Below are 11,270 nucleotides of genomic sequence, written 5' to 3'. Positions count from 1 at the left end.
TTTTGAACTGTGGTGTTGGAGAAGACTCTTGAGAGTCCCTTGAACTACAAGGAGATCCAACCAGTCCGTTCTAAAGGAGATCAGTCCTGGGTGTTCTTTGGAAGGACTGATACTAAAGCTGAAACTCCAATACTTTGGCCACCTCATGCGAAGAGTTGACTCATTGGAAAAGACCCTGATGCTGGGAAGGACTAGGAACAGGAGAAGAAGGGGACGACGGAGGATGAGATGGCTAAATGGCATCACTGACTCAATGGACATGAGTTTGAGTAAACTCCGGGAGTTGGTGATGGACAGGGAGGCCTGGCATGCTGCGATTCATGGGGTCGCAAAGAGTCGGACACGACTGAGAGACTGAACTGAACTGAATTGAAGTATCTGGCACTATGCTAAATAAAGGCTATTGATACTGAAATGCTTTCTTTGTTTGCTTGTATTAAGTTTGTGGTGAAGTGGCTAAAAAATTCACACAGACACAACAGTTGTTGTGATGGAGGGTGGAGTGGGTGTTTAAGATTAAAGATTAAAGTCTGTTTCACCAGAAGCATTGGATGGAGGCAGATAGGAATGGAGGGTCCCAAAGGGTTACCTAGAATATACCAATCGGGGAGAAGCTGGACTAAGCAGTCAGAGAGCAGGAAATGCTTATTGCAAAGAGAAGAACATGTTAATTTCTTTCTTCTTCCCTTCCTTTCTCCCTTCCTCCTGGGAATGGCACAGTTGGAGTGGATAATACAGGACAGATCTTGAAGACCTTTTAATCTTGAAACCTCCAGAACTGCCATGGAAGGACAGTTATCAGGAAGTGATGTCATTAGCTTTGTATTTTAAAAAGATCATTCTGGCAGTCTTAAGGAGAAGGTAGAGGATTGGGAAAGGAATTTTGTTTGGAGGGACTTAAGTGACTTTAAGGAGCAATAGAAAGCCCGAGGGCAGTGTTCAAATAAAGAGGAGGCAAAGCAAGTATGTCAGGGAACTGGATGTGACAGAATTCTGTGACTCAGTTCATATGTCAGGGGTGGGGTGGGGATTGGGGGGATCAGTCTACAATAATGAATCCTAAATTCCTGGGGGGATAAGTGGAGAACATAGTACCAGTTTGGTATCAGTATCAGTTCAGTTGCTCAGTCGTGTCTAACTCTTTGCAACCCCATGAACCGCAGCACGCCAGGCCTTCCTGTCCATCACCAACTCTTGGAGTCCGCCCAAACCCATGTCCATTGAGTCGGTGATGCCATCCAACCATCTTATCCTCTATCATCTCCTCCTCCTGCCCTCAGTCTTTCCCAGCATCAGGGTCTTTTCAAATGAGTCAGCTCTTCGCATGAGGTAGCCAAAGTATTGGAGTTTCAGCTTCAACATCAGTCCTTCCAATGAACACCCAGGACTTATCTCCTTTAGGATGGACTGGTTGGATCTCCTTGCAGTCCAAGGGACTCTCAAGAGTCTTCTCCAACACCACATGAGAAGGGATAAAGATTTGAGATGTTTGTGGAATTAACATTAATTAGTATTATGGTTTATTAGTTACTAATACCACATTTACTGAGTGCTGAAGTGGGTGCTATTATTATCCTCATTTTTGCCTTTGATAAAACTGACAACCAAAGAAGGTTGATAACTTGTCCAAGGTCATAAAGGAAGTGAGTATAGTGCTAAAACTTGAGTTCACGAATTGTTTTCCATTCTGTTAACTTCTTTATGCTCTTGCTTTTCAATCATATGGAGATCTGATTTGTGAGACAGTTCTCAACCAGAGATAGGGATGTGAGACTTACTAGCTTATATATATGGGGGATAAAACCACTGGCCTGAATGACATGTCCCTTGGAGAGTCTTTAGAGTTCATGTGAGTACACTGAAGTTACAAGTTCATTTTTAGAAAAAGAAAGTGAGTTTGGGAAAGAACTGAGGGACCAGAAAGATAGGAGGAAAAGCCAGGAAGAACTGTTCTGCCAAAGCTGAATTGGGTGGTTGTTTTCCCTCTCTCTCTCTCTCTTTTTTTTTTTTCTACCTTTAAAAGGTAGAACAGTCCTAAAGTCATCAAACAGTTCTAAAATCTTAAAAAATAAACCTCCAAATATCCATGAGAAGTTACAAGTGATGCTGGCCAGAAGGGTTTCAGTTCAGTTATTCAGAAACAGAATGAAAGAGGAAATGAAAAAGAGGCAAGGACATTAAGACCACAAGTTCAGGGAATTTTCTGGCCTCTATGGAGAGAGATGTGTGACTCCAAAGCAGAAGAGGGATCAAGTGAGTGGAAGCTAGTGGTAGACAGAGGGGTTTTCTTCTGATGGATGAGATCAGATCACATTTATATGGATTTAAGGATATTCTCTGTAGAAGGCTTTAAAAAAAAACAAAATTATCATTTGAAATACTTTTCAAACTTTACAGAACATTATACATCCATGGGCATACCAAGTTGGATTTCACAGTCTGGCATACTGCAATTGAAAAAGCAGCAGGTACAGATGGGAATGCATTACAAGACCAGCAGCTCGGCAGAAATGACGTTCCCATTATCGTGAACAGCTGTATAGCATTTGTTACACAGTATGGTAAGTATCAGAGTTTTTATTCAACCCCAAGACTCATAGTAGCATCTTACAGTTTTGAAATAGTACCTCCATTGGACTGAATGAGAGCCCTTTGTATTTTAAGCACATCAGTGAAAATTAAAAAGTGTAGTCCCCCTTCAGCCTAAATGCCATTCCTTCTCACAGTAAAGTTCATTTAAATTATATCACATGTCCTTACAAATTCCTTCTTCCTTTACATGCATAAAAATTTTAAATGACATATTAGAAGAATCTGTATTGTAAAATGTATATTTAAAAAATGATTAAAGGTTGTACTCTTCAGAGGTTATAACTTTACAGTAAAGTCTTGGGGAATATAGTGGTGACTGTGTTTTAGAAATGGTAAATGATGGGACAATGTGTAAAAGACTTTACTTTTTGTAGGCCTGCATGCAAAGTGTCTGTGTATTTATTCCATTTAACATGTTTTTGGTCACATGTTTATATTAAGAAACGTGGTCATTAATTGTACTGGTTCGACTTAATCATAACAACATTTTTATGAAAGTTTGCAGGTTCAAACCAAGTTGAATCAGGTCTCATTTTAATTTAACATGCTGTGGCAGTATTTTATACATGCCTAAAAAAGTAAATGAAGTATGTCTTTATTATTTTTACTTATTTTCAAATTACTACTCATTCTTAAAATTTCTTCTGTTACATGTTGCCTTAATATGCTAAAAGATAAATTGTTTAACTATATTTTTAATATAAAAATATGTTCTCTCTTTCAATCTGTCTATAAAAGGCATTGATTTAGATTGTACATGCAGAAAAAAAGTAAAATGGTTTATCTTATATTTTGGAAGCTGTGTTAACTTTTCATTGTTCTCCTAGTCTTAGATGTATCTTTGGGTATTTTTAATTTGAAAAGAAAGTGTAATCAGTGAGAGAGCTGTAGAAAAACACTGTTTTATGAGTGTTTTTTTTTTTTTTACTTATTTATTGTCTATAGTGTGCCAGCTGCTGAGCTTAGTACTGAAAATTGAGCAGTGGTAGTAAAGAGTGAAAGAACCATAAATTTTGCCTTCCAGTATGAGAACTAACAGTGAAATGATATGAACACAATGCCAGAAATAACAAATGCTATGAAAAAAAATAAGGGAAAATTAAGTCTAGAATATGTGTATATTAATCTGTTTTCTCCTAGGGAGAGTGCCATTTTAAGTATTTCACTCATTTCATGTGTTATCCAAGTAAAATTATGATTAATATTCAGGTTTTAATATTAATTTGTGTTTGAATTATATACATGTTACAAATATGTATGTAATCACATTATGTGGGAGTGTTCTGTGAAGTTCCTTGATAGTATGGTTATATTTTTCTTATCAAATGTCATCATCTGTTTGTTTGAAAATGGGGGAGGAAGGTTATCATCTTCATTTATTAGTAATTCAGTATTGGTGCACTTGCATTGTGCTGGTATAAATAAATTGCACACATCTTATGTTTTAGCAAGATCATAACCTCATTGGGAATTTTCACATCATGTTAGTTTCATAATGGTATAAGGTCTTTCTTAAGCTGACAAATGATTAAAATAGCTTGACTTGCTCCCAGTGTATCCAATTTAATGTTTCTCTAGGGAAATCAGAAGTTTCTTTGTGGTGTTTATTTGCATTTAAAATCATTAAGCATTAGATTGTTTTCAACTAAATTTCATATATTATAATTACCTTGTAGCTCTAGCATAAGGTACATTAGCTTCCATATTAAAGTAATAAAGCCAATAAAAGACTCTTAATGTTTTTTCCGGCTTTTTGTTTTTTTAATGAGCAAAACACGTGAAAACCTCAATATTACCAGCATGGATAGAAGGGAAGATTTGATATGAACTTAGAAAATGCCCAGTGATTATAGGATGCAGAGGGCCTATATGATCATAATTATTTCGAATTTCCTAATCTTTGGTATAAAATCTAAAAGCCTAATTTTTGTGCTCATGGTGTCAAAATCTCAACCTGACAAAATTCATGTATAATTCTAAAGAGTTTTAATTGTTTTAATGAGTTACAGCAGTTAGTTCTTGGGGGGATATATTTAATTTTTTGTAAACAAAATTGCATTCAGATTCACATTGAGTTACCTTGTACCAGTTGTTAGAAATTCACTCAACTAGGAACATATCTCAGAAACTTAATCAGTTTTTTGGTAGAACTTGCTTGTTCTTCTATTGTGGTCATTTACTGACTATCGACTGAGTTCTTTGAGGTACTGTGTAACTACTGTATACAGAAAATAAGACATGATCTTTGCCTTCTAGGAATTTATAGATTGTAGATCAGAATAAGTGGGCATTTATATCTCAAGTGTATGAAATTCTGTGGCAGTGGGGTTCAGGGCGTGGTCCAGGTGTCCATGGCTTAGAGCTGAAATTCACTTAGTGTAGAAGTGGTCATGGAGGGTTTCATGGCTGGAGCATGGAACCTGCCATGTGTTTTAAGAGAGAATGGGAGCTCATTAGGAGAAGGGAGGAGGAGGGATTCCAGGCAGAGGAAACTGTGTGTGTCAGGTGTGGAGTCATGAAGGAAGTTGTCTAGTCAGGGAACTTTGGGTAGCTACATGTGGTTAGAACTTAGTGTAAGAAGAGCGGAAAATAAAAGAAGCTGGAGAACTAGTTAGGACATTCATATAGGGTCTTATATGAATGCATGCATGCTAAGTCATTTCAGTTGTTTCCAACTCTTTGCGACCCTATGGACAATAGCCCACCAGGCTCCTCAGTCCATGGGATTCTACAGGCAAGGATAGCGGAGTGGGTTGCTGTGCCCTCCTCCAGGGGATCATCCCAATCCAGGGATCGAACCCATATCTCTTATGTCTCCTTCATTGGCAGGCCAGTTCTTTACCACTAACACCACCCGGGAAGCTCATGGTCTTATGTATCATAATAAAATCCCTAAACTTGCCCTCTGTTTTGTTCAGTTGCTCAGTCATGTCCAGCTCTTTGTGATCCCATGGATTGCAGCACACCAGGCTTTCCTGTCCTTCACCATCTCCCAGAGCTTTCTCAAACTCATGTCCATTGAGTTGGAGGTGCCATCTAACCATCTCATCCTTTGTTGTCCCCTTCTCCTCCTGCCTTCAATCTTCCCAAAAGTTTGCCCTCTAGTCAGTGGTAGGGGGGCTATATCCATGTTTTTAAGCATTTTGGTAACACCAGCAGACTTGTATCTCAGATCATTCTATTATCATTTTCAAGACAGACTGGAGGGCTCAGTAGAAATAGGGACAGAGAGGGGCAATAACATACTGAGGAATTGGGTGCCTGAAATTATAATAGTGCAGGTGATGGAGCAAGGGGACAGTTTTGTGAGACAAGTCATAATGAAAAATATATGTGACAGTTTTCTTGAAATTTTTATTGATTCTTTTGATGTGATGTGTGAGAAAGAGAAGTTCTAGCTTATAAATGACTGGGGAGAAGGCAATGCCACATATGGAGGTATGCTACTGCTAAGTCACTTCAGTCATGTCCGACTCTGTGCAACCCCATAGACGGCAGCCCACCAGGCTCCCCCGTCCCTGGGATTCTCCAGGCAAGAACACTGGAGTGGGTTGCCATTTCCTTCTCCAATGCATGAAAGTGAAAAGTGAAAGTGAAGTCGCTCAGTCGTGTCCGACTCTTCGAGACCCCATGGACTGCAGCCTACCAGGCTCCTCCGTCCATGGGATTCCCCAGGCAAGACTACTGGAGTGGGGTGCCACTGCCTTCTCCACAAATTATAGAGTAAATGTCAAATATGAATCTATAAGTGCAATGTTTTTGACCAGTGTGTCCTACTTGGTGTGTAAGTTCATTTCAGTCGCTCAGTTGTGTCCCTCTCTTTGTGACCCCACAGACTGCAGCACGCCAGGCCTCCCTGTCCATCACCAACTCCTGGAATTTACCCAAACTCATGTCCATCGAGTTGGTGATGCCATCCAACTCTCTCATCCTCTGTCGTCCCCTTCTCCTATACCTCCTGGAGGTATAGGAACAAGATAAAAGGCATGTTGGGATTGGGAGGTGAAGTAGTGAATGGGGCAGGAAAATTAATTTGTTCATATATATAAGTATAGTCTATGTGGCTTGTATTTGGGAAGCCCTGTATTTATATATAGATTTAGATATGTAATGCACATGTGCATTTGAAATTTTCAAAATTAAAAGCTGAGTAGAAATATACATGTCTTAGTTGAAATGATGAAAATGGATGGGTTCATCTAGAGAATTTTGTAGGGGATCAGAGAAGAGTATTGAGGACAGTTTCCTGGAATCATCAGTAAATATTGGATAGCAGAATAAATAGAAGACTAGAAGAGGAGTCATAGAGGAAGGGGCCAAAAGAGATGAGATCATAACATTGTGAAAACCTTGAGATTAACAGAATTTTAACCAGGATTCACTGGAGTATTAGACACTGCAAGGGGATCCTATTACATAAAAATTGAAAAGCATCTAGAAAGCATATTCTTGAGGAAGATGGTCCCAACAGAGTGGGAATTAGGCCTGAAGCAACAGTTAAGTGGTTAAAGGCTCAACGGGGATGCAAGATGGTAGAAAGAATAAATACAGAAAACTCAGATTAGTTTTGGAAGAAAGAAAAACAAGAGGCCTGAAGGGAGGGGGCAAAAAAGTATTAAAAAATATTTGTTTGGCTATCATCATCATCACACCACCACCACTCTTCCTTCAGTTAACCACTGCTACTCTTATTTTAAGTGGGAAACTTGATCAGTATGTAATTCTGAAAAGTTATGACCCAGCTCTTCCATCTAGAAGAAGTTGTGGAACAGACAGAATTAAATATGCACATATGAATGTAGAGACTTAAGAAAATTTATACTAGAGAGTCTTACTTTTGTCAGTGAAACTGAAGGCAAATCTGTACTCTGAGAGACTAAGCAAAGGGCACTTACAGTAAAAGAACATTTGAGAAAGATGCTATGAAGGACTGGCCTGCTGCTGCTGCTACTGCTAAGTCACTTCAGTCATGTTCGACTCTGTGGGACCCCATTAGGCTCCCCCGTCCCTGGGATTCTCCAGGCAAGAACACTGGAGTGGGTTGCCATTTCCTTCTCCAATGCATGAAAGTAAAAAGTGAAAGTGAAGTCGCTCAGTCGTGTCCAACTCTTAGCGACCCCATGGACTGCAGCCTACCAGGCTCCTCCGTCCATGGATTTTCCAGGCAAGAGTACTGGAGTGGGGTGCCATTGCCTTTTCCGGAAGGACTGGCCTAGGGCCTACTAAAAGCTGAGGATGGAATAGTTTGTTCATCAGGTTTGCATTTTACATTATAAAATTTGCAAGGAGGGGAGCTTTCTACTCTCATGCATGTTTATATAAACTCTTAGATAATGATTTTGTCTTGTACATCATCCGAACACAGAAATTAGTTCTTTTTCTGAGATAGTAAAATGGATTTTGACCTGAGACTTTTTTCATATAATCTTTTTTTTTTTTTTTTTTTTAACAAAGGTTTAGGATACAAAAATATCTATCAAAAGAATGGTGATCCATTACATGTAAGTGAACTCCTGGAGAGTTTCAAAAAGGATGCAAGAAGCTTTAAATTGAGGGCTGGAAAACATCAACTTGAAGATGTGACAGGTGTATTGAAGAGTTTTCTCTCCGACATTGATGATGCACTTCTCACTAAGGAGCTCTACCCGTATTGGATCTCTGCCTTAGGTAATACATAAATTACAGAATAAAGGCTTGCCTTCTCATTTGATAGTAGATTTTTAAAAATCACCTCTGATAATCTGAACATTTAAATGAAAGGAACAGTGTACATAATGGCTTAGAACAGAAATTGTAAAATAGCTGTTTTATGTACCTCAAAAGAAATTTGTAGTGGTAATTGCTAAAGTCTTTTATGATAATATTTAGTTTTTGGTAGATTTCTTAGTGCTTACTTTGCCTTAACTTTGGAAGTGTTAATAGTCAAGTCCATGTAGGCTATTAATTTCTCATTAAGATTAAAATGAAAGGTGTATTACAACATTGGTTTTACATGATTTTAACATATAGCTCTTTGACTTTCCTTTTTCATTCATTCTGTCTCTTTAGAGTTACATGACAAAAGACCTTTTTAGTCTTCATTATTTTTTTCAGATACTGTCTAATGAAGTAAAATATCTTTGCTACACTCTAAGAGAACTTATTTAAGAAATGATCTTAGAAAAAGTTTATTAAATCAGCTGCGTGTGTATTAAATCACTTCAGTTGTGTCAGACTTTTTGTGACCCTATGGACTGTAGCCCACCAGGCTCCTCTGTCCATGGGGATTCTCCAGGCAAGAATACTGGAGTGGGTTGCCACGCACTCCTCCAGGAGATCTTCCCAACCCAGGGATCAAACCCATATCTGTTATGTCTCCTGCATTGGCAGGGGGGTTCTTTACTACTAGCACCACCTGGGAAGCCCTATTAAATCACATAATGGGTCAAACTGATTTCAGTAAAACCTATATTTACCTCCGTTAATTCAAAATAACTCCTTTTTTAGAAACATGATAATACATATTTTAAAATGTAAACTTTGCCTTTAATCTCAGATTTCTAATAGAGCTATTTTCATTTTTCACATTATTTCATAATCTTTGTCCCACACCTATGATTTATATATAACTTTTATTAATAAACTAAAATATTCCCCATATATCAGTAATTTCAAAGTGATGATTTTGAATCTTCATTTTCCCCCAATTTTTAAAATGTATCATTGAATTATACCATAATTTACTAATATAGTTCTCTCTTGTACATTTGACCTATTTTGAGAATTTTTTTGGAAAATGACCTTTGAATTGACTATATGATGTTTTTCTGTTGAGAAAAGTTTCTTCCATTGAAAGTATTTGTTTAATTTAAAACATAAATATGATATTTGAAGGGATTAATTTTGAAATGCCACAAAACATCTGTAGTTGAAAAATAATCCCAAGATTGACCTTTTTTGTCTCAGCAAGAAGAGAGTAGTATTGTTATTAAAATAAAACTTTTCACAATGTAACTACTTAATTCAGAAGTCTTTTTCTTGTTTCCTATGTTTTTCAAATCAATAGTTTTAATTCTATTCACAAGAAGAGTTGAATGTATAATTTTCTGGAATATAGAATTAGGTAATACATCTTTTTAAGCACAATTGCCCTGCCACCCTCATTTTTGTTTTAAGATTTTATTGTAATTCATAACCATGAAATTATTTATAGTACCTGTATTTTATAAAGACTTACAATTTGCCTTTATTGTAAAATCAGTCATCAAAAATCTATGACAAATATGCTTTTGGTGAAGTTGTCAAGTTTAATGATAAAGAGGTCTTCATTGTTAAACTACAGGAGAAAGTAGTTGAGAAATAGCATGTGTCAGAGAGGAATGTGTTCATCTTCCATTTGGATGTGAATCCCTGAGAAATTACTTTGACAAGGCTTCGACTGCTGCTAAGTCTGCTGCTAAGTCACTTCAGTCGTGTCTGACTCTGTGCGACCCCATAGATGGCAGCCCACCAGGCTACCCCGTCCCTGGGATTCTGCAGGCAAGAGTACTGGAGTGGGGTGCCATTGCACTAGTGTTCAAAGTTCTTTACTTTCAGATCCTTGTAGCTCACCCTGACCTGTCAGAAAGTACCCTTTGTTGGATCTGACAAAAGTAAACCAGAACTCACTGGATGACCTCATTGGAGGGCTCTCTTGGGTCCTGTGCGCCCAAGGCGAGGAATGTCCTACAGTTGCATAGTATCTGTTTATATGATATACATGACCTCTTCTTCTAAGAATGCTAATTAAATTGTCTGAAGGCTGTCACTGGTTGAATTGTTGTATTTTCTGTATGACCTAAAATCTATCTTCATTTCCTTTCCCAGTTACTCAAACTTCATTTTGAAAATATCATCTATTTTATTCTTATAAGATTTGTGAAAATAGGCTATACTAGCATGTGCTTGTTATAAGCATGCTGCTGCTGCTGCTGCTGCTGCTGCTAAATTGCTTCAGTCGTGTCCAACTATGTGCGACCCCTTAGACGGCAGCCCAGCAGGTTCCCCCGTCCCTGGGATTCTCCAGGCAAGAACACTGGAGTGGGTTGCGATTTCCTTTTCTAATGCATGAAAGTGAAAAGTCAAAGTTAAGTCGCTCGGTTGTGTCTGACTCCTAGTGACCTCATGGACTGCAGCCTACCAGGCTCCTCCGTCCATGGGATTTTCCAGGCAAGAGTACTGGAATGGGTGCCATTGCCTTCTCCGAGTTATAAGCATAGTAGTATAGTATTAATTTGGAGAAGGCAATGGCACCCCACTCCAGTACTTCTGCCTGGAAAATCCCATGGATGGAGGAGCCTGCAGGGCTGCCGTCTAAGGGGTCGCACAGAGTCGGACACAAGTGAAGCGACTTAGCATAGTATTAATTACATTTAATTGAATAAATACAATTACTTCTACAGTTAGAAACTGGAAGACATGAGGGGAAACATTTGGGTTATACCAAGAATGATAGCTAATTCTTAATTCACTTCTAGTATAGTCTTTGAATGTTACTGGGGTGTCTCCCGCTCTTGCTTTTAGACAGTCATCCATCAGCATAGTTAAGTCAATATGACCATGTTTACTTTTATAGATCTAGTGTGCAGGTGAAATCAGTACAAAGGAGCTATCAGTTCCTGTTTTAAATAGGAGCATACTTCAAAAATGTGTCACAGAAT

General features: G+C 38.2%; 1 protein-coding gene across 1 annotated transcript in view; it reads left to right on the top strand.

The window, feature by feature from the left end:
• The window catches only part of ARAP2 (ArfGAP with RhoGAP domain, ankyrin repeat and PH domain 2), a 201,877-nt gene that overhangs the window by 121,720 nt on the left and 68,887 nt on the right, over window positions 1–11,270 (top strand). The window contains exons 20-21 of the mRNA XM_010852420.1: window positions 2,398–2,561; window positions 8,047–8,259. Of these exons, the coding sequence (XP_010850722.1) occupies window positions 2,398–2,561; window positions 8,047–8,259 (377 nt within the window). The remainder of the gene's footprint in view (window positions 1–2,397; window positions 2,562–8,046; window positions 8,260–11,270) is intronic.

The sequence above is a fragment of the Bison bison genome, unplaced genomic scaffold, assembly GCF_000754665.1.
Source record: "Bison bison bison isolate TAMUID 2011002044 unplaced genomic scaffold, Bison_UMD1.0 scf7180017864310, whole genome shotgun sequence".
NCBI classification, from domain to species: Eukaryota; Metazoa; Chordata; class Mammalia; order Artiodactyla; family Bovidae; genus Bison; species Bison bison.
The sequence above is the reverse complement of the archived record's forward strand: the minus strand, read 5'-3'. Positions and strand labels throughout refer to the sequence as shown.